At 39.2% G+C, this 22,684-nt stretch overlaps 1 protein-coding gene across 6 annotated transcripts in view; it reads right to left on the bottom strand.

Moving 5' to 3' along the window:
• Window positions 1-22,684, bottom strand: part of RALGAPA2 (Ral GTPase activating protein catalytic subunit alpha 2) — a 323,126-nt gene that overhangs the window by 137,118 nt on the left and 163,324 nt on the right. For 5 of the 6 annotated variants that reach the window (XM_037811966.1, XM_037811963.1, XM_037811964.1 and 2 more), the window contains 4 exons: window positions 13,839-13,967; window positions 7,867-7,995; window positions 6,911-6,969; window positions 1,042-1,150 (listed from right to left, as the gene is read on the bottom strand). In XM_037811966.1, coding sequence (XP_037667894.1) covers window positions 1,042-1,150; window positions 6,911-6,969; window positions 7,867-7,995; window positions 13,839-13,967 — 426 coding nt within the window. The remainder of the gene's footprint in view (window positions 1-1,041; window positions 1,151-6,910; window positions 6,970-7,866; window positions 7,996-13,838; window positions 13,968-22,684) is intronic. The other variant, XM_037811965.1, reaches the window with a different exon arrangement.

Raw genomic sequence — 22,684 nt, 5'->3', positions numbered from 1 at the left:
TGCATGGGAAGACTTGCACAAAGTGTGGCATGGTGGCTGTCACAAATGTCAGCTGTAGTTGCTGTTATTATCACAGCAGCAAGAGCCTGGAGGCTGGTGTAAAGCAGGTGGTTCAGATTTTGAATCTCAATCTAGGACCTTCAACAAGTTCCTGAACCCTCCTATACCTCAGATGGAGACAACTGCCTCACAATGGAGAACTTCCACAAAACCCCCAGCACTGTGCTAGGCAGAGACCAGGCCCTCCCTAGTTTGGAGGTGGTAATAAGAGCAATGCTAATTATTGTCATTATTTCTAAGCAGAGCCATAAAAGGACCTGGCAGGATTTGAGCTTGGTACATGCCAAAGTTCGCTATGACTTGAAGGTCACACAGATCTCCTTTCCATGCTGGTTCCACCATTTACATCTGCAAGGCCGTGGGCCAGTGACCAGACTCCTCAGGGCCTCAGTTTCCTCAGGTGTAAACCAGGAATTATAACATCTGCCTTGCAGAGCTGCCGTGAAGATGAGCAAAAGTATTTAGAGTGTTTACCATTAATCTGGGCCAGGGGAAGTGCCCAGTAAACTGCAGCTTTTCTTCTCAGTAACACAGCAAAGGAAGAAAGATGCCCCCAAAGCACCTGTAGTGTAGCCCCCGGTGGGAACATCAGAGCCCCTAACTCCAGTCACCCAGGCCTCTTCCAGTTCTATAGTAGAGGCCAGCGCACAGATCTCACATTCTTGCCACACCACCTGACAGGTCATTGGGTGTCCTCCTTGCCCTAGAATCCACCAGCCACCAGAGGACCCCAGTGGGCCACCTGGGCTCAGTCGGGGAATGCTCAGGCCCTCGATGGCCTGGTCACAGCGGCCAATGGGGAAGCAGCGTCTGTGGCCTCTCCTGGGAACCTCCGAGCACACGTGACATGGCTCTCAGAAAAAGAACTTTGAATCACCACCTCTCTGTAACGTAGGCAAAACAAAGGTGGGCTAATTCCAACTAGGTTTCAATACCTGGGATAGAGCTTAATTTTAAACAAACATCACAGACTGGTAATACCTTCAAGGTCACACCTATCACATTGATGGCCTCTTTCACCTGAGGATGGCTTGTGCACTGTGCAAGTTCTTCACATATCCAGACCCCCAGGGAGCAAATGGCAATGCATCTTGTTAAAAAGAAGGAAAAGGATGAAAACAATCATGAAATGTAACATGTTTTCTTAGCATTTTTCAAATGGCAAAATATTTGTAATATTTTATACAAAATAGCAAAACTTATAGTTACATTAACAGACTGTCTTCTTGAGAGAAAAAAATAAGGTACTCTCAATAAGCCAATTTTTAGGACAGACAGAAATCTTGGGTACTGCTTAGCACTTAAATATTTAATGAAACAAATGGCATATTTTCTGTTAAATGTCATAGCCCATGTGACAGGTTTTTTTGTTGTTCAAACTAATATTTTACTGTTTCAAGACATTTTTGAGGAAGAGTTTGTAGCATGAATCTTCAAAATCAAATTTAAATTTAAATTTTTATCAGCTACAAATCCATTATAAACAGTAGTGCTCACTGGAATTGCTGCACTCCATTATCTTTTGCAAAGCTCAAACAATCATCTGCTAATTTTCTCTTAATGCCCAGACATAAAATTAAAATACTAGCTCCCAAACCTGCTCACGTTCAGAACAAAGGGGGATTCAAATCACTACTTGGAGACATCCATTAGATGTGATACACATGTGTTGTTCTTTGTAATTGGAATAACAGGACAAATCCAGTGCCAATCAAACCATACACACTGCTCAGATCTCCACATTGAAAGTTCCTTTGTTATTCAGGAAAGCTCAACAATTAAAATCAATACATTTTGAGGTTTCTCAAGCCACTATGTTTCCCTGTATTCTCACCTCTTCAATTAGGAGAGATGAACTACTTCACAGCAAGTTTATTTACATGGTTTAAAAGACCTTTGGGACCATGTCACCTTCCACCAAAACTCACTCAGTAAAAGCAGTGTGACTCCATTTGCAAAGTATGCTGGGCCTTTGGGCTTCCCTCCAACACCAGCATCCTATAGGAGTTCCCCACTGTGTAGAATTGTTTAAGTCTCTCTCCCCTCTTTGCCTAATGCCAACCTTATTCTCAATGTGGAAACTGCGCTGCACATACTTAGTTTGTGGTCATTCTCATGTACTTTCCCCCCAGCTTAACTCAGATTCTGATGGTTCAATCCACTAAAATCAATACAATGTGGAATTATATCCAAAATCATATTTTCACCATTTTACAGAGCCTCTCTTCCTTTGTATTAACCTATTTGTTAAGTGTAATTTGTCCAGAACAAAGGCTTCTCATTTCTAGGAACACTAGCATTACTCTGAAACAATTAGCCTTAACTATATAAGGCATTTATGACCTTATAATATAAACTACCTGTACCTGCCTTGAGATTTAAACCATATTAGCTTATAATAGCTCTTCCATGCTATTTTCTCACTTTGAAATTTAACATTTAATATACTTCCCATTCTAATACTTTCAGTCATTCCCCATACCTAGCGTATCTTCTCAATTATGGTTCTCTGGACCATAAGTATGTCCTTTGTGATCCCAAGTGAATTTTATCTATCAAGAGTCTTCTTTTTGCTGATAGAAATACTCCCTTTACTCTCATTCTCTATTCCAATGCCATTTCTTGATACTATTTGCTACTATGCCATCTCATGCCACTCCAACCTCTTTTGTTGCTCAGACATGGCCTTTCTCTCTCTAAGCCCAACTCGGCAAATAAACTCATTAACCTCCCCCCATGAGGGACATATCCCCCAGGGGAGTGAATCTCCCTCATGACATGGGACATGATTCCCAAGAATAAGCCTGGTCCTGGCATCGAGGGACTGAAAATGTCTTCTTGACCAAAAAGGGGAAAAGGAAGGTAACAAGTAACCTGGAGGTTACTCTTATGCAAACTCCAGCTAGATATCCCAAATGGCAACAGTATGCCAAGCCCTAACCAACAGTAGTCCTGAAATACCTAGGGCCCTATTTGAGACTTTATAAAAGTTTCACTCACTAAGTTTATTTTTCAGAAACTTAAATCCACCAGAGTGTTCCTATGCCAGACAGGTCCTAAAATCTGGAGGCAACAGCCTATTTAAGAACATCAGCCAGATACAGCTCCCTTCTCCATAATGTTGACACCCTTTTTAAATATGAACAAGTTAGAATGGTCACTGCCTAGACACCCCGAAGATCTAGAAAGTGAATAAACAAGTATGGGTAGCAACAGACAAGATAGGATTTAACAAAGGATTATGAATACTGAATCTTTATATATATATTTAGATGCTAGGGTATTAGAATAGCCAGAAAGAAATAAGTGAAATGGTAGAACTGTAACCTACAGCATTCTTTGGGATTTGCTCTATGGCTGCTCGTTAAATTGTACTTTGAGGGTTATCATTTTTCTGTATATATCTTATATTTCAAACAGACAAAAAAAAAAAAAAAAGAAGAAGAAGAAACACTCCCTTTACTCTCACTCTGTATTCCAACACAGTCTCTTGATATTATTTGCTACTATGCTATCTTGTGCCACTCCTATTTATATAGCAAAAACTTCTATTATTTTTTCTTAATTGTTCTAAATTATCATCACCCACACTTATCTCTTCTCTTAATTCTCCTCCAATTATTTGATCATATTTCAAAGTCTGCTTGCCTTATCAATATTTACATGGCTTTAATTTAATTGCCTAACTCTCTTTTTACACAACTAAGAAAGATCAACCATGCTATACACATTTGACTCCATTTTTAACACCACAGATATTTGTCTTTCTACACTAAAGAAAAAAGAGAAAAAAAAAATAACTGCGAAGACATGCTGATGTCAACTGAACGTGGTGGATGTGGAAAAAGGAGAAATCAAGGATTTTTCCCAAGTTTCTGTACTGAAACCTGTGTGGTGCCATTTACTGAGATGAAGTCTGAGAGGCAGTCAGTCTCCAGGAGGGTAGACAGCAGATTCAAGTGTTCAATTATGTTTGCATTTGAGATGTGTTAATTCTTCCAAGTTGAAATGGTAAGTAGGCACTTGAATATATAAGCTGGGTTTCAGTGAAAGGACCAGGGAAATAAATTGGGAATCAACATAAAAAAGATGGTATTTAAAGCTAGGTTAGAATGGATAAGAGCACCTCAGAAAGCCATACAGAAAGAGAAGAGGACCAGCCCTAAACCTGAGTCACATTTAACATTCAAGGATTAGGTAGAGGAGAGGAGTTCAGCAAAGGAGACAGAAAAAGAACAGCCACAGTGAGGTAGGGGCAAAAATCAGGAGACTGTATTCTAAGGCTCTGGCACTGTTAAGGAAGAGGGCGAAGATACTAACTTTAGAGTTGGTAAGTAACTATGCATGCTAAAATTTCTAGGGTAACCTCTAAAAGAACTGAAAGAATCTATGACTTCTTAGAAAAACAGCATTAATAAACAGAATGAGAAAAAATAATTAATAAAAAAGGAAAGAAAAGGAGAGAAAAAAAGGCAGGAAAAAAGGAGAAAATGAAAGAAATGTTGAAAATGAAGAGCCAGTTAAAAATACAAATATTTTTATTTTTATATTTAGATGAAATAAATAAAATTAATAAATATAAATATTTTATATTTAGATGAAAGAAATAAGTCTAAATATACCAGTAGTTACAATAAATGTAAATGAACTAAAAGCTTCAGTTAAAAGATAATGAACTAAAAAGGTAAACTTACAAAATTCAGTTATCTATGGTTTATGCAAAGACGTCTAAAAAAGGAAGCATTTAGAAAGGCTGAAGTTAAACAGATGGAAAGTATTATTTTAAAAATAGCTAAAACAGTATTCAGGAAAAACAATCTTTAAGACAGAATCATCCTTAGAAATGAGGATCAGTACATAAAGATAAAAGATTGGATTCACTACAGTGATGTGATCATTCTGAACACTTCTACGCAACTAATAACATAGCCTCAAAATATATAAAGCAAAAAGTGACAGAAAAACAAAGAGAAAGAGATAAATGCATCATAATATTAGATTTTAACAAATTCTTTCAGTAAATGTTCAAGATAATGGAAAAAAACAGAAAGGATATAGAATATTTGAAGCATATGATTAAGAAATTTAATCTAATGGTCACATCTAGAACACTAAACCCAATTGAAGAACAGCGTATACATTGCTTTCAAGCATACATGGGATGTTCATAAAAACTAACTATATACTGGGCCATAAAGCAAATCTCAACATTATCAAGGTCTTATTGGACAGACAACATTTTTCATCCACAATGCAACTAGGACATCAGTAGCAAAAAGATTTGTTTGCTTCCAACATTTTTGGAAATTAAGAAACATATTTCTAAATATCTCAGAGTCAATGAAGGTTATCATATTGGAAATTAGAAAAAATTTGGAATGGAATAATAAAAATATTATATATCAAAACTTGTAGAATTTAGAGAAAGCATCACTTAGAAATAAACATACAGCCTTAAGAGTATATATTCATAAAGAAGAATGACTGAAAATTAATACACCAAGTTTACAACTTAAAAGGAACAACATAATAAATGTAAAAGAAAATAGAAGAAAGAATACAATAAAGAGCAAAAGGTAGGAAATAAAAATACAGAGAGACTAGAGAAGTTGAACAAAGAAAAAAAGTCTTTTCTTTGAAAAGACTAATAAATTTTACAAATCTTTGGCAAGACTAATAAGAAAAATCAGAGAATACATTAAAAATGTCAGATTAAAAAATGGATATAACTACAGAAGTGAAAGAGCTAAAAGATAATAAGCAGATAATACAGACAATATATATGACAGAATATTTCAAAACTTACATGGACAAATTCCTAGAAAATTTTAGTCTACAAAAACTTTTACAAGAACTCTCCCTGACAAAAGAGAATGAAACAATACCTGATTCATTTTGTGAGACTACATAACCTTGTAACCAAACCTGATAAGGACAAGATAGGAAAGGAAAATTTCAGCCCATGAACAAAAATGCAACTTTCCTCAACAATATATTAGTCAAACCAGATCAAATACTTTATAAACTAAGCTGGGTTTACTGTAAAATGCGAGGTTGGTTTAATATTAGAAATTTGATTATGAATTTGTAGATTCAGTAATTTGGACTAAGCCAGCCACAAAAGACAACAGAAGAAGTTAGATAAAAAACAAAAGAAAATTATCTGAAGTCATCAGGAGCTAACAAGACAGTAAAGAATGACAGCTGCTATTTTGGGATGAGTCTCGAGAGTGAGCAGGGCATGGTCCAACTCCTAGGAGGCTGAGAGAGGCTGAGCTGGGCTTGGGGTAACCTTGTGGGTTTGGGGATCCAAGACTGGTGCTCCCCTCCACCTGTGTTCCCAGCTTTGGCTTCATCTTGGGAGGACAGGCAGGAACTTTTCATCTATAGATGGCCCAGAAAATCTCATATCTTCGTCAAGGCTGCTGCAACTCAGATGGCTGGCAGAAGCAGCAAAATGTCTCCAGATATTCCCAAATGTCCCCTGGGGACAAAATCGCCCCTGGTTGAGAACTATTACCCTTCAGGAACACCACTTTTTAGTTTTTGGTTTATCCCTCCATTTTCTTCCTTACTGAAAATATCAGGGAATGGGTGAATATATTGCTAATCTTCCTTTTTCTTACACTAAAGGTAGTATATAATAGATAATCTTCTGCATCTATTTTCCCTTGATGATGACCTTTTAAATAATCAAGTAAAGCAAAATTTTCATTATACTTTTTAGAGTGTTTGATAGGAATGTGGGTGTGTGTAAGAGTAATGTGAAAGAATATTTTTTAACATTAACTGTTTACACATAATTATATATCTTAATTCTAAAATAGTTTGCCTTTCATTTAACATTTACCTTGCACATTCATTTGGTTCCTCTGTGGAAGTCTTCAGTAAAATGTTTATGAGGTAATGCTAAAAACACAAAATTAAACAAATAAAAACTTGATTCACAGTTAGTTTTCCACATGTTATGACCATGTTCCGGGCAGCTGAGAGCTACTGAATGACCAGGGAGTCACTGAGAGAACCTGAAGTGGGGGAACTCAAGGCTTGGGGAAGAGGAGTGGAGCAGCACAATGGTGGTCTCAGCAGGGACATCCCTGGGCCACAAAGCCAGCCTAGAGTCGAGAGTTCCTGGGTATAAAAGGAAACTCTAGCAGAGCAAATGGGACTCCCAGATAGGAAAATCTCAGTTTTCTTTGGCTTTAACTGGAAACATTGAATTATATATTATAACCATGTATTTTGGATGGATGGATGGATGGATGGATGGATAGATAGATTCAGACAGATAGGGAGAAACTGATTCTGGGATTTGAAAAGCATTTTTGTTTGCCCCAAAGTCATTTGAGGAGAGAACAGACGCTTACTATTTATCTATTCTCCAAGGCACAATTTGAAATTTCAAATGATTAGTAGTATTTAATCAGACCAACAATGAAACTGAATATTTATCTCATTTCAGTTATTTCTTTTAAGTTCATCTGAAGCACAAATGCAGCATAATTAAGCTAATAAAAATAATACAAAGGTTTATTCATTACAGAATTATGATCTATAGGCATGATAAATAGGTCTAATAAAAAACATCTGAGGAAAATAGTTATTAGGTTCTAGCTTTAATATGCTCTAAATCCAACATGTTTATACTCTCTAAAACATCCTTCTAAAAACAACTCCTGAAAATATTTAAACAATATAGCAAAATTTTCTGGGATAAGTAAATCAATGAATAATAATGGAAGAGATAATCATATTGCTATAATTACAAAATGCTAAACTTAAGATTTAGTAAAATGCACTGTTTACCTTGACATCTTCTGTTCCTATAATGATCTCGTTAACTTCTGGCACTGCCTGAAGTAAAGGGATCTCCTGGTATGTATTTGGAAAGCAGACAAGAGAACCCAGAATGGTGAGAGCTTCTGAATGAGGGGCCTGTACAAAAGAAAGTGAAACACACCTTTATAAAGTTAGCAACTTTATAAGTTGGAAACTTTTAGGTAAGGGGCATATTTTACTTCTTCATAGTTTTGAAGGGGAACATCCATAATTAATTTTATCCTAATAAGAAATATCAAATTTTGGTTATTTCTCCTAAGTGGTGTTTAAGGAAGAGAGGCTTGCCTAAATGAGAAACCAGATTTCCAAGGAATGGAGATTAACAAGTGATGGGAAAACTGGCCTGCAGATTCATTCAGAGTCAGAAAGGCAAATGATGTAGCCATAAGTGTTCAAAAAAATTTTTTAGCCTTAATGTTTTTGACAGAGCTGGGTAAATGGCACTGACTTAACACCATTTTTGCTGTGAAGTACAGTTCAGGAAAATTCACAAGTCAGCGGGGTTGGAGCTGACTATCAAAAGGTAGAGAAAGAGAGAAGACACCATGTACCAAATTTCCTGCATTTCATCAAGATCTGTTTTGCAAAGTAATATGTAGTGGAAGACATGGAGTGAGATGCATAATCACTTGCTTGCTTTTTACTGGAAATAAAGATATACTGAAGGTGGCATTTCACTAGATTCAATTTCAACTAAGTCAACACCTACTAGCAGCTACGATTAATCAAGAATGGGCACAGGCAACAGGACTACAAGGTTAAATTATCCATCAACCTATCCACCTGTCCACCTGTCTATCTACTATTAGCTAATAGTTATGATGGCAGCTAACACTTGCGGAGTTCTACTCTGTGCTATACATACATTTGCTCATTAAATTCTCTCAACAACCCTATGAGGTGGATGCTATTATCATTTCAACTTCACAGCTCAGAGAAGACAAGGTCATGGGTCTGAACTCAGGCACAAGTCCAGAGACCACCCCGGGTCTATGTTGTTAAGCACTTAGGATAATGAGAGAGCTTCCCTCCCCAGAGAGATGGCAGCTTGGGGTGTGGGGTGGGAGAGAGGCAAAGCGACAGTCAAATTCAATTCAATGAATGTGCATTAGGAGGGCCACTCCTGGAGGAACCTAGGAGCCCAGCACAGTCACCTTTTACCCACTTTGGTTCTCAAAAACACACAAGTAAATAAAAGAGAGTATAAAACATGGACCGAGACATGTTATAGGAGCCAAGATGAGGCAATGATTAGCTGTGCTAGGGATGGTTAGGAAACACCAAAACTGTCACTCTAAGAGCCACCCGGGGTGAGCAGGAACCAGTCAGGTGGGTGGGAGTGAAGAAGCCAGGGAGGGAAGGAGTGCTGGAGGGAGGGGAGTAGGCAGGAGGTGCATCTCAGGCAGTGGGGATGGCAAAGGAAAAGGCAGCTGGGCACCCCTGGAATTGTAAGAGGTCCCGCCTGCACAGCACCCAGGTGCACACAGGGACTTGGGGAGCTATGGCTGGAGGAGCCCGCAGGCCACATAGCACATGTTCTCATCTCCTTCTGCCCTTGGAGCAATGCCATCAGACCCCAATCCCCAGCAGGAGTGTGGGATGAAGGGAGGCTGCCAGAGAGAGGACAGACTCAGGCAGTTAGTCAAGTATGCTCTAGGCAAGAGCGACGGCAGCTCGGAATGGGTCAATGCCATCCGGGTTGGGGTCACTATATCTTTAGTGTCTTGTTTCATTTTTTAAATACAAAGATTTGAAACTACTAGAGCAAAATGATAAGATCTGCCCAAGCCAGGCAGTGAGTACCCACTTTCTTGTTACAAGACCTCCACAATGCAAAACCGGATGGTCATCTTCAGTCCTAATGTCACCTGAGCTCTCAGGGGCATGTGAAGTGGCTGCCAGCTCCCTCACACCTGGGAACACTTAACTCTTTTGGCTTCTGGGACATTTTTCTTGGTTCCCAAGGAGATTCAAGGGCTTTATTGCTAGAACTTATTTCCCTAGGATTTAAACTTCAGACAGGTCTTTGTCCTCTTCTCTGTTAGGTCTACACTCACCACCTCAGGATATCCACACCCACGGCTTTAAATAGCTCCTACATGCCGCCTACTCCCAACGTACCCCTCCAGCCCTGGTTTCAGGAAGGAAGATGCCTGTCTGACATCTCCCCTTGGGGGTCGAGAAGGCAACTCATGCTGACAAGCCCCACCTTTTCACAGAGCTCATCTACGATTCTGTATTATAGTAACCCACCTCTACCATGCTTTTCTGTCCTGTATGGTCCCCTCCACCTCTCACAAATAGAATTAACTATTCTTTGTTGGCACCTATCTGGGTTCTTGATATGATTCTACTGTGCCTGCTGGTTTTGCATGTCTAATTGCTTGAGTGTGGGGACCCTGTCATATTCACCCAGGCCAGGTCCTGGTATGTAGTAGGTCCACAGGAGATGTTTCCTGAATAGCCTTGGCTTTGTCAGCCCTCATTAACCACTGCCCTTCATCCAGCAGGGAGTCCTTGTTTAGACCTTGTTGAGCCTATTTCCCCCAGTAGCCTTGAGCAACAGGGTTGTGGGTGAGGCTGGCTTGCACTGGGGAACTTTAGATTGAATGCTAGACTGGATAACAATTGGAAATCTTAAATAAAATAAATAAATTTATTCAAAGAATGTAGTGAATCTAGATATTTTTTTCCCTAAGCCCTGAGCCTAAGTAGAGTGCCAGCTGACAGACAAGGAAAACACTGCCCTAGTTAGACAACGAACGCAAGGCAATGGTGGAATTGAACTGAGGTCTGACTCTACTAAGCTACAGGATCAGGAATGGCCAGGGGATTCCAGGTGAAGGAGCTGTCTGGGTGACGGGGTGAGTGTAAATAGTGGGATGTAGGGGAGAAGAGGTGGGCCCGAGAGGCTGCACAGCTTGGAAGGGCCAGTCACAGAGTCCACTGTAGACCGTGCCACAGAACCTGAGCTCTCTACTAAAGCGATGGAGAAATGAGGTGCAGTCCTAACAGGTGAGGATAACATGCTCAGTGTGTATTCCAGGCTGGGAAAGGCTGTCAAAGGTGGCTTTGACAGTGAGGGTGAGCCTGGGATCAGAGACCTAGGAGACCACTGCAACTGGCTCAGAGATAAACGTGACAAGGGCCTGAAGTGAGGACATGGCAGTGGGGAGTGGTGGAGAGAAAGATGAAGGACCTGAGCCCCAGGGCTTGGGGTCTGGTTAGATGTGGGCCTGAGAGAGACACTGAAGGTCCTTTCTGTGCTCTGGGCTGAGGTGACCAGGCAACGTGGTGATGTTCACAGAGAGAAGACAGGATGAAGAAGAGGGTCCACGCTAAGCTGGGCTCTGCCGGGGTGGCGGGTAGCGGGGAGTGGATTTGACGCAACTATGTGCCATCAGAGAGGTGCCCCCGAGAAAGCAGGATGAAGGGGATGGAGGTTGTACTCTCCAAAGGGTGTTTCCCTTAGGACAACAGCAAACGTTAGAGGGCTCTAGGGAAAAAGGAGTTGCAGGAACATTTGCTCAAGCACAGTTAAGCAGGAGCCTTCAATATTAATGTACACTGTGAATTTCCAATAAAGTGCATTTCCCAAATTATTTGACCATGGACCTAGCTTTCCTCCTGCCTTCCCCCCATGGAGTGTCTTGGGGGGTTAGTGTTCCAAAGAGGACTGTCTGAAATGCTTAGCTTGAGCTTAGGAGAGAAAAGTGTGGGATAACAATATGGGAGCATAGGAGCTGAAGCCGCAGGATGATGCCATCCCTTAAGAGCAGGCAGAAAGAAGAGTGGACAGACAGGTAACAGAAAGAGCGCTATGAGGAGACTTGGAAGGAGTGAACACAGTGTCACTGGTAGAACCAGCAGGTACTAGTGTCCCTATTAGTTATCGATAATAAATCATTTTCCATTAGTTTTCTTTTAAAACTTATTTTAAACTGATTTTGAATAACTTTTAATTGGAGTCTTTATTAGAAAAATGCATAAATCCTAAGTGGACAGCAGAATGAATTACTCCAAAGTGAATGCACACCCATGTCCTCTTTGTGTCCCACCCACATTACCGTTCCCTCCTCCTGCCTTGTGGCCCCACACATTAGTTTTCTCTCATTTTCGAACCGTGTATAAATGGAATTACAGAAGATACATTCTTTTGTGCCTGACATACTTCACTCAACTGTGTGCCTGATCCGTGTTGTTGCATTTTTATTGTATATAATATTCCATCATTTGTACACACAAGTTACCATTCTGTTGCTGATGGACATTTGGACTGGTTCCAGTTCTTGACTATTACAAACAATGTTGCTAAGCACATGTGTCTGCCTACATTTTGCTGACGTGTGTGCATCTCTCTGTCCTGTGTGGCCTCAGTGGGGCAGACCTGTGGCAGGGGCACTTCAAACTCATAATTAACGTGTATTATCTGAGAATTCTGATTGCGTGGTGTGCCCCATCCAAAACCTCTCACCATTTCCAATTTTAAACCACATGTTTCAACTAAGAGAGTCATTCAAAGAGTTACTATTCTTTTATGTAACACTTACACCTGCATGTCCTCATCCATATTCTCCTACTCTCTCCCATTTTGTAATGTTTTTGAAGAGGTTTTGGAAGGCTACTTTAAAAGCTTATCTAGCCCCAAAAAAATTTTCACAGAGGATGACCCCACCATACATGATATGCTCTCTAGAAAGGCCTCCAGCATTTTTACAGGAAACTCTCCTAGCCTGTAATGAAAATTTCAATAAAGAAGATTTTCTCCCTACATCTTGTAATATTTTTTAATGTTGATTTGAATGACTAAAAATAAATTTGAAGGTTCTTTAAGATTGACTTTTCTAAAATCTTTTCCAGAAATAATGAAGTCTGAAAAATTGGCATAGTTTTCACAAAAATAGTTAAACAAATTAAACATTTTTCTCCTTTTCTTTCTTTTCCCTTTCTTTTCTTCTCATTCCTCCCCTGTGCTCCTGTTTCTTTTCCCTTCCCTTTGCTTTCCAATTTGTCTTTATTAAAAAAAAAAAAATGAGTGCATGAAAATACCAGTATGAAGTAACAGCTATATACAGTATTTAAAGAAACAATTTAATTTAAAGCCTAGGGTCTGGGGTTTGAATTTACCCTGCAGAGAAGAAACGAGTGAAAAAGTAATCATGTGTCAAACAAAATTTAGGTTGTTGGATAATCACATTGATTTCAACATAAGTCCCTGGCAAACAGTAAAGCTAATTTTATTTACACCATTTGAAGGGGGGAAAATGCCTCTGAATAGTTAACAGTTGTACAGAACTAAAGGAAAGGCCCTTTAAATTGAAATGTATAAAAGTTTTGTCTCAGAAGGCACCAAGACAATGCCTTATCAGTGGAGGTAAGTGTGCTGATCACAAATAAATTCTTTTTGTAGCCTTTAATGCACAGTTAGTCCACTTGATTCTCCTTTTTTAGTACGAGAATTCTGCTGGAGTTTTAATGGTGGCACATTAATAAGAAAATATATATTCACCTTCTGGTTAAAATTTAAGTGTTCCAACATTTTAACAAAATATGTTTCACAGTACTCACAATAACCAATCTTACTGCTAATGCACACTTAAAATTCTCTTTACTACAGTCATGTTTGCCTGTGCCACCGTTGACTAGAAAATGCTAATAAGCTTCTAAGAGACAAGTCCTGCTTCTGACTGAGTAAATGTGCTGAAATATTAGTGAGGATATGATTTCTCACACTTTGGCCTTTTGATGAAACGCTTTTCCAATACCATTGTGTCATCTTATCCTAGGATTTCACACATCAGCTGCCAGGGTATCTGCCCTGAGAGCCGAGTTTCACATTGCACTAATGAGCCCACACCTGTGACGAGTGGAGACATCTGAAACGTGTCGGCGCTTGGGAAGCTCTGGGGTGCCTGGATGCTGAGCATCGTCGTACTCACCGCCAATACGTCTGCACTGAGGACCCGGGCCGCAGCCGTGATGAAGTCCCCCAGCAGCATTGAGAAGCCAGGCAAACCCAGCGAGAAAAAGCGGGGCGGGCAGTGCCTTATGATGGTATTTAAGACATCCTAAAAGGAAAGGAGAGATGCCACAGCTGTAGTTTTCAAGGAAAAAAAATTCCAAGGAAGTCAGCTCATCTGCTCTTATGCCCACTGCATTATGTGAAAAAACCCAGACCACAGAAATTTTACAACGCAAGGGGTATAGGTGGATGAGTTAGCCCAAAGGATCTTGTAACCATTTTTTAAAATTTAATTTTAAATTCAGTTTTATTGAGATATATTCACATGCCATACAATCATCTGTGGTATATAATCAACTGTTCACAGTACCATCATATACTTGTGCACTCATTACTCCAATCTATGTTTTGAACATTTTCCTTATATCAGAAAGAATAAAAATAAGAATAAAAAATAAAAGTAAAAACTATACCCATTTCATAGGTAAGAGAACGGACACGTCAAACTGTAAGACGATGTGTGCAAAATTAAATCATGATATTGGGACTAGCTACTTCTTGAAATATCTATCACTATAACAAAGAACAACTTCTGCCTTTTAGCTTTCAATTTTCAAAAGTTAAAGCATACTGTTACATTTTTAAAAAAAAAAATCTTAAAATCTTTCTATTTCCACAAGATGGAAATTTTCATTCTTCAGGTGATTTTCTGTGCTAAAAAGTGGGACTCTCTGGAGCGTTATGATCAGGTGGTTATCAGCAATATTCTTAGGTGCCAGTGGTGAAGGGTGGCTCTGAGGACCAGTGTGACCACAGAATGGGGCAGTCTTCTGCTGGGAATGGCCAGTGAGGACCAGCATCTGCCCGAGGCCTGGGCTGCCCCATGGCTCTAGGGTTGGCCTAACTCTCATGGTGGCTTGGTTGCCCCCTCCCTCGCAGCTCTGATCTGGGGCAGCCAGCCCTTCCTGCCTGGGGAACCAGGGTTCCACTACTGCACGGCTTCCGTGACATCCACGGCCAGGCCACAATTCCAAAGCCATCTGTGCGAGGGTGTGTGCACCACGGGATTAGTGAGAAAACCACACACTTCTATTTGCGGTTTTTGGCCATGCACATTAATCAAACACACTGAAATACTATCATTAGGGACCTGCCATTAATCTAGAATTAGTCTCACTATACCAGGAAGAAGCAAAATGTAAAGAAGGAACTGGCTTCTTTTCTTAGATTTCAACGCAGTTATTTAAAAAATTCCCTTAAAATAATACTGATTTAATTCGATCAAATTGGAACAAAGTAGTAGGAACATGCTTAATCCTAACATGTTAATTTAAGGCCTCTGTATTAAAATGACCCCATTTAACAAGTTATGTTTGTAAAAGAGAATTTTTTATGTGATCACAAAACATTTTTTTTCTGTGTAAATTCTGCGCTTATTTAGTTTCTACAAATCACTTTGTTTATAAGCTTAAAATTACCTTACAAGGTGTGACCCATTAGAGCTCATCTATGGTAAATATTGCAGCAAACATTAAAGTTTTAACATTTGAGTAGACTTTTTCCTATACCAATAAAAATAAAAAAAAATTTTTTTTGATAGGAAAGGAAAGACACCACCCTGCTTCTTCCAAGTTAATATTTAAGCCTGTTTTAATCACGTCCTTGGATACCCTTTGAGGACCATATCAGCCAAGGCAAACATTTAAGGGTCCAAGCAGATGGATGCTGTGGTTTAGAAGGTGTGTGGTAAACGCAGGTTCCACGAGTAGAACAAAAGATCCACCTTTTTCATAATTAAGCCTCTGATTAATGCCCTGGGCTCCTCACTGCACACCTGTAATTACTCACAGAGGTGCACATTGTGCTGGGCCTTGTCTTGGAATATCAGGCATCAGGCTCTCCAGCAGCAGATGGAAGCCCATTTCTGTTGACATATGCTGCAATGAAAGGATTCGTGTAAACCTGGCTAGCAAGGTAGCAGAATGCTGGGCACTGAAGATTAATAATGCAAACAACCAGGATGTTAACTTTGTTATACTCGTGCTAATTCCATCTGTTGAGATGAGGAACTAAACCCTGAACCCAGTGGGTTTTAAAAATCTTTAGTGCGTACTTAAATAAGCCTTTTTTCACCACTGGAATTTAGTGTTTTAATTTAAAAATGTTTTTCTGGGATGAGTTGGTGGGAATTATGAACTCAATCTTTTACCAAGCTCAAGCCAGAGTTTGTAAACGGAATCCATTTTTGCTTTATAAGATTCATACGTGGAAAGACAACGAACTGGAAAATGAGACATTCAGAGAAATTACTCAGTTGCCACTGATGCAAAAGACAGCAGATACACATGTGGCCGGAATAAAATCCCATGGTCCTCCACCCTCTGGACCTTGGCCAGTCACTTCAATGGAACCTGTTTCTATAGGCATTAAGATTGGAAAGAGAGGGCAAAATAACAGATGGCTAAGCCTCCCCTACCCTGCCACCCCATGAAGATAGAGCCCTGGGAGCAGGGGGCCTCTGCCTGCAGTTCCAAGGGAAAGACAGCACTGGGGTAGGGTTAACGTGGGGGTTAGAAGAGGGAAATACACAGCTACTCAGCCAAACTGCAGCCATATGCCTGCTAATTTTGCTTATCCACACTGAAATGGAACAACCCAAAGACTGTATCTTTGTGATAATATTTTAAAATTAGGAACAGCTAGGTGGTGGTCAGAAGAGAGTAGCTGCATATTCTCAACAGAGGGATGTCCACAATGTGCTACAGTCTTTTCTTCTAATTCCTAGCAGAATCCTTCTTTTGCCTTCACCCTCAATACATGAAGTTCACTACTGTAACTGGAATCTTTGGGGCAGGGGGCAAGAGAGGCGATCTGGAGACTCTAAAACTTTCTTCCCGGTCTTCAGGGCTCTATGCATAGACATAAAGTACGGGATAGTGCTTCCCATACTTCAACCATTCATTCATGTACAACCGTTGTGTCTTTTGCCATATGCACGTCCAGAGCAGACACTGTTTACCTAACGTGTTTTTAAAAGTGACTCACATTTTAGAACTTAAACAAAATTATCCTAGACAACTAGTATCCTTTGTCATAAATGAACAATAACCCTTAAACCGATACAATGACAGTAAAACCATGCTATTGGACTTTCGCTATCACTGTCTGATGGAGGCTCTGGGTCCAAGGCTGGCTCTCCTTGTTAAAAAGGTGACTTGGCTGTCAGGGTGATGTGAGAGGAGTTTCTGTCCCCTGTAATCACCCTCTGGCAGGGTGAAAAGAATCCCAGAACTGTGGCACAAGGCCTGGGTTCAAGTCCCAGTGTACGCAATTGCAGGCAGCTCATGTAATACCAAGCTTCACATTTCTCCTCCAGAAAATGGGAGGCCACCCCTCTTAAGGAGTTGTATCTAATGGAGCAGATGTGAAAATATGCCTTTGTAAGCTGAAAAAGACCATACAAAAGTAAACAGAGTGGTAAGCAATTTTTCTTTTTTCAAAAAGGAAAGGACTCTGAAATGTGTTATGCTGTAGAATTTACTTTCTAGGTTTACTTCGTAGAATTCAGTGAACTATTATTTTGCTGATATATACAAAGAATATTTTTAAACATTTCAAAGGTGACACAAACAAACCTCTTGGATTACACATTATCCCAGAAATTAAAAAGCTCTAGAAATTAATGCTCTCAAATAACATCTTAAGCAAAGCATTACAGCAATTAAGCACAGAATATATAATTTAGAAGGCAAACAAGGAAACAAAAGGAAAAGTGATCTGTTTAGATTTTCTAGCTTCCATTCTTCTAACGAGTTCTAAACACTTACACTAAGCAAAAGAGTCTGGTACCAAGAATTAGTTTCTTTTCCATATTCCAAAAAGACTAAAGAATAAGTCAAGTCAATAAAAAATGGAGTCTAAATAGGAATTATGTTTATTCTTGAAAGCTGACCCATATGAAGCATAAGGCAAGCCTCTTTTATATGCTTTTGTGAAAGGAAATAAAATTCATCCTGCATAGTGCCGTCATATAGTAAAAGGCCACCAAACTAGTATTTTTCTCTTCTTTTTGGTTAAAAGCCCATGTGCATTCTACACATTGAGTGTGAAAAGCTAGATTGTAAGATGATAATTGTGAATTTGCAGCTTATCAAAAGATTAAGGTTTATGAGAAAGTAACTGGTGAGAACATCTGTCTCTTATCACTGATCTTGCAAAAAAAAATCAGGTAATTCAAATAGAGGCGTGTTGTTTCCTCTCCTCCAAAGCACAGTTCTATAAACACAAATCACACTCAGCCTGGTAAATGAATCGCTTTAATTGAATGCTATGTACACAGTAACTGGAAAAACCATAAGTGATAAGAAAAACATATGGTGATGGCAACAGAAATTGGTTTATTCATTTTGCATAGTGTTGTTTCTTTAGTTCTCTTATAATTGACCTTTAGAACGATAAATGTGCAAAATAATTTTGTTTATTATGGTTCCAAACCTTCCAACAATTACACAAAATGAAAATTTAAAAGGAAGGATTCATTCTGGAAGCATTTCCATTGTTTACATAATTGCACAGCTATAATTTAGTGTTCGTGTTGTTACGGAAAATAAAAAAAGGGCCATTATGGGTTATTTCGATTCAAAATATTGCACAGTGGTGTCAAAAATAGGGGGAAAATGTTCACGTTCAAGCAGTTTAAAATGGATTAACCTGGTAAACAAAAACATTTCAACATAGTATTCTATGAAACACAAATGTTCGAGAAGTCGCCATCCTTCAAACGGTATTAGAAATGTTGCAACTGTACTTTAACACCAATTACATATATATTATTCACTTAATATTTGCTCACAGCCCAGCAGATGATGGCTGTAACACAATAGCCAGCCATCTGTCTCCCTGACTTGCCTTCATGGACTTGTGCCTTTTCCTCAAGAGCAAACAGGACTGGTTCTTCCACCTAAAGTCACTCGGTCCCTCCCTGAGGCCAAACAGAACTGCTAAGAAATAAAATCTGCGTATGCAAAATCATTCCACGACTCCTTTAACTTTTTACTTTAAGCAAATTAAAACACTGCACACTTAGATGACTTTGCGGCTGCTTTTTAGAGGCAATGCTTATCCTTTCTTTAGAAAAAATCCATATGAAGCTTTTCCATTTGGTAAAGTGGTGAACACTGAGATCTGGAGAACCCATTAACCTGGTTAATAAACAGGTACCACTCATTTCACACTTGGATTATTAATTATCAAACAAACAAACAAACAAACAAACAAAAACCAAAACTGAATGCAAAGGGATACTGTAGATATTAACCCTGGATATAATTTAAACTTTCTTCAACAATGAAGAAGGCAGCCACAACCCTGCAGCACCTCAGGGACCTATTTCTAAGTATCGGTTATTGCCCAGTTGGCAAAGCTCAGAAAGGATGAGTGACAACGACGTTCCCGCCACCAGAAAAGTAGATCTGAGGAGCCCTCAATACCTCAAGGCCCAGTCCTCTCGCTTCTGCTAATGGGCCTTTTCTCTTTCAGCACTGTGCACAAAGACATTTTTTACATAGCACAAGTTGTTACTTGCCTCTTCATGTTCTACATTTTTGGTGATAAAAATAAAGCCTTTCTCCTTATGGACTAAAACAAAACAAAACAAACAAACAAAAAAAGGCACAGCAAATCCTGGCCACAAGCATTGCGCTTCCAGAAAAGTCCCTGGGAACAAATACAGCAAGGTAAAGCTGAAAATCACTTTCAAGATCTGGGGCAAGGAACATGTGATATGTGCTATATGTCATCTGTTCAAATGGCCAACTGTGGTACAGTCTGTTTGGGGGAAAAGGAAGGATTTTTACACTTGCTGATCAAAATGTGACTTCTCTGGGTAGAACTATATCACTGAGGCCAGGAGAGGTAATCGGGTTCTGGGACTGAGGAAAGAACATCGCCCAGTACTTCTTACCATGAGAACTCTATGGAGAACAGAGTTTTCCCAAGAGCAATCTGAAAAGGAGGAAGGGAGTGAGAATTGCAGAAGAAGTTCTGATGGCCACGGGGAGTTGCTATGACCATTTGCATAGGATCAGGATATGGGGAGGGATAGGACAAGCAGGCAGATGGCAGAGTAGCCCTAAAGGAGAATCCTGAGTACTTTTTATGATTGCTTGTAAACACTTTAGCAACTAAACTCATGGCTCTGAAGGAAAATTCCACTAACCTTTAAAGTGACAGAGATTGAATCACTGTTCAGCTTCAGGAAAAGTGGGAATTTTTTGTTTTTTTCTGAAGAAACAATGCCTACGAATTGTTAAATCATTAACTGTCCTAACTGCTGCTTCTGGGTTTTCTGTTTTTGTTTTGGTAACAGCTTTATTGAGCTACAATTCACATACCATAACATTCAGCTACAATTCAGTAGTTTCTAATATATTCATAGAAATGTGCAACCATCACCACTATCTAATTTTTGAACACTTTCATCACCCCAAAATGAAACCCTTTCCCCATTAGCAGTCACTCCTCTTTCCCAGTCCTACTGAACCCAGCCCTTGGCAATCACTAATCTACTTTTTGTCTCTATGGATTGCCTCATGGACTCATACAACATACGGCTTTATGTATCTGGCTTCTTTTACCTAGAATAAGGTTTTCAAGGTTCATCCATATTACATTATATATCAATGCCTCATTCCTTTTTATGACTGAATAATATTCCATTGTATGGATACACCTCATTTTGTTTATCCGTTCATCAGGCTATTGGACATTGGGTTGTTTCTATCTTTTGGTGATTGTCAGTGCTGTATGAACATATGAGTAGAAGCTTTCCTTTGAATACCTGTTTCCTAGGAGTGGAATGACTGGGTCATATGGTAACTTCTATGTTTACCTTGTTGAGGAATCACCAAATTGTTTTCCACACTGGCTGCACCATTTTACATTCTCACTGGAAATACATAAGGGTTCTAATTTTTGCACATATTCACCAACACTTGCTATTTTCTGATTTTTTTTTTAATGATAGCCATCCTAGTGGGTGAGAAGTGGTATCTCATTGTGGTTTTGATTTGCATTTCCCTAATGTTAATGATGCTGAGTATCTTTTCATGTACCTATTGGCTATTTGCTTATCTTCCTTGGAGAAATGTCTATTCAGTTCCTTTGCACATTTTAAAATTAGGTTGCCTAATTGTTGTTGAGTTTTAAGAGTTCTTCATATATGCTGGATACAAGAGCCTTATCAGAGAGGTAATTTGCAATTAATTTCTCCCATTCTGTGGGTTGTCTTTTCTCTTTCTTTCTTATGTCCTTTAATGCATAGAAGTTTTTAATTTTGATGAAGTCCAATTTATCTATTCTTTCTTTTTTCTTATGCTTTTGAAGTCTTATTTAAAAATCCTTTGTCAAATCCAATGACACAAAAATTTACTCCTATCTTTTCTTCTAAGAGTTTTATGATTTTAGCCCTTACATTTAGGTCTTTGATCCATTTTGAGATAATTTTTGTAGATGTTGTCAGGTAGGGGTCCAATTTCATCCTTTTCCCACCACCATTTGGGAAAGAGACTATTTGTTCCCCATTGAATGGTCTTGGCACCCTTGTCAAAATTCAATTGACCTTAGATGTATGGGTTTATTTCTGAACTCTCAATTCTATTCTATTGATTTATATGTCCATCTTTGTGCCAGTACTACACTGCTTTGATTACTGTAGCTTTGTAGTAAGTTTTGAAATCAAAATGTGGGAGTCTTCCAACTATGTTCTTCTTCAAGATTGTTTTGGCTATTCAGGGTCCCTAGCAGTTCCCTATGAACTTTAGGATCAGCATTTCCATTTCTGCAAAAGAGGCCACTGAGCTTTTGATAGGGATGGTATTGAACCTTTAGAAAAATTGGGGAGTACTTCTATTCTAACAATATAAAGTCTTCCAAACTATGTACATAGCATATCTTCCATTCAGGCCTTCTTTAATTGCTTTTATCAATTCTTTGTTGCTTTCAGTGTACAAGTCTTACACCTCTTTGGTTAAATTTATTCCTAATATTTCATTCTTTGTGTTACTATGGTAAATAGAATTGTTATCTATTTTCATTTTGGGGTTGCCCATTGCTAATGTGTAGAAATACAATAGATTATGTATTGATTTTCTATTCTGCAACCTTGTTGAACTTATTTATTAATTCCAATAGTTTTTCTGCAGGTTCTTTATGGTTCTTGTTCTAGTTTGCTAATGCTGCTGGAATGCAAAACACCAGAGATGGATTGGCTTTTATAAAAGGGGGTTTATTTGGTTACACAGTTACAGTCTTAAGGCCATAAAGTGTCCAAGGTAACACATCAGCAATTGGGTACCTTCACTGGAGGATGGCCAATGGTGTCTGGAAAACCTCTGTTAGCTGGGAAGGCACGTGGCTGGCATTGCTCCAAAGTTCTGGTTTCAAAATGGCTTTCTCCCAGGACATTCCTCTCTAGGCTGCAGTTCCTCAAAAATGTCACTCTTAGTTACACTTGGGGTATTTGTCTTCTCTTAGCTTCTCCGGAGCAGGAGTCTGCTTTCAATGGCCATCTTCAAACTGTCTCTCATTTGCAGCTCCTGTGCTTTCTTCAAAGTGTCCCTCTTGGCTGTAGCTCCTCTTCAGAATGCCACTCTCAGCTGCACTGAGTTCTTCTGTTTGTCAGCTCATTTATATGGCTCCACTGATCAAGGGTCACGCCTCCATGGAAATTACCTCATCAGAGTTATCACCTACAGTTGGGTGGGGCGCATTTCCATGGAATCACTCAAAGAATTACAATCTAATCAACACTGATAGGTCTGCCCA

This window comes from Choloepus didactylus, chromosome 19 (genome assembly GCF_015220235.1).
Source record: "Choloepus didactylus isolate mChoDid1 chromosome 19, mChoDid1.pri, whole genome shotgun sequence".
Classification (NCBI taxonomy): Eukaryota; Metazoa; Chordata; class Mammalia; order Pilosa; family Megalonychidae; genus Choloepus; species Choloepus didactylus.
This window is presented reverse-complemented; position numbering and strand designations above follow the sequence as displayed.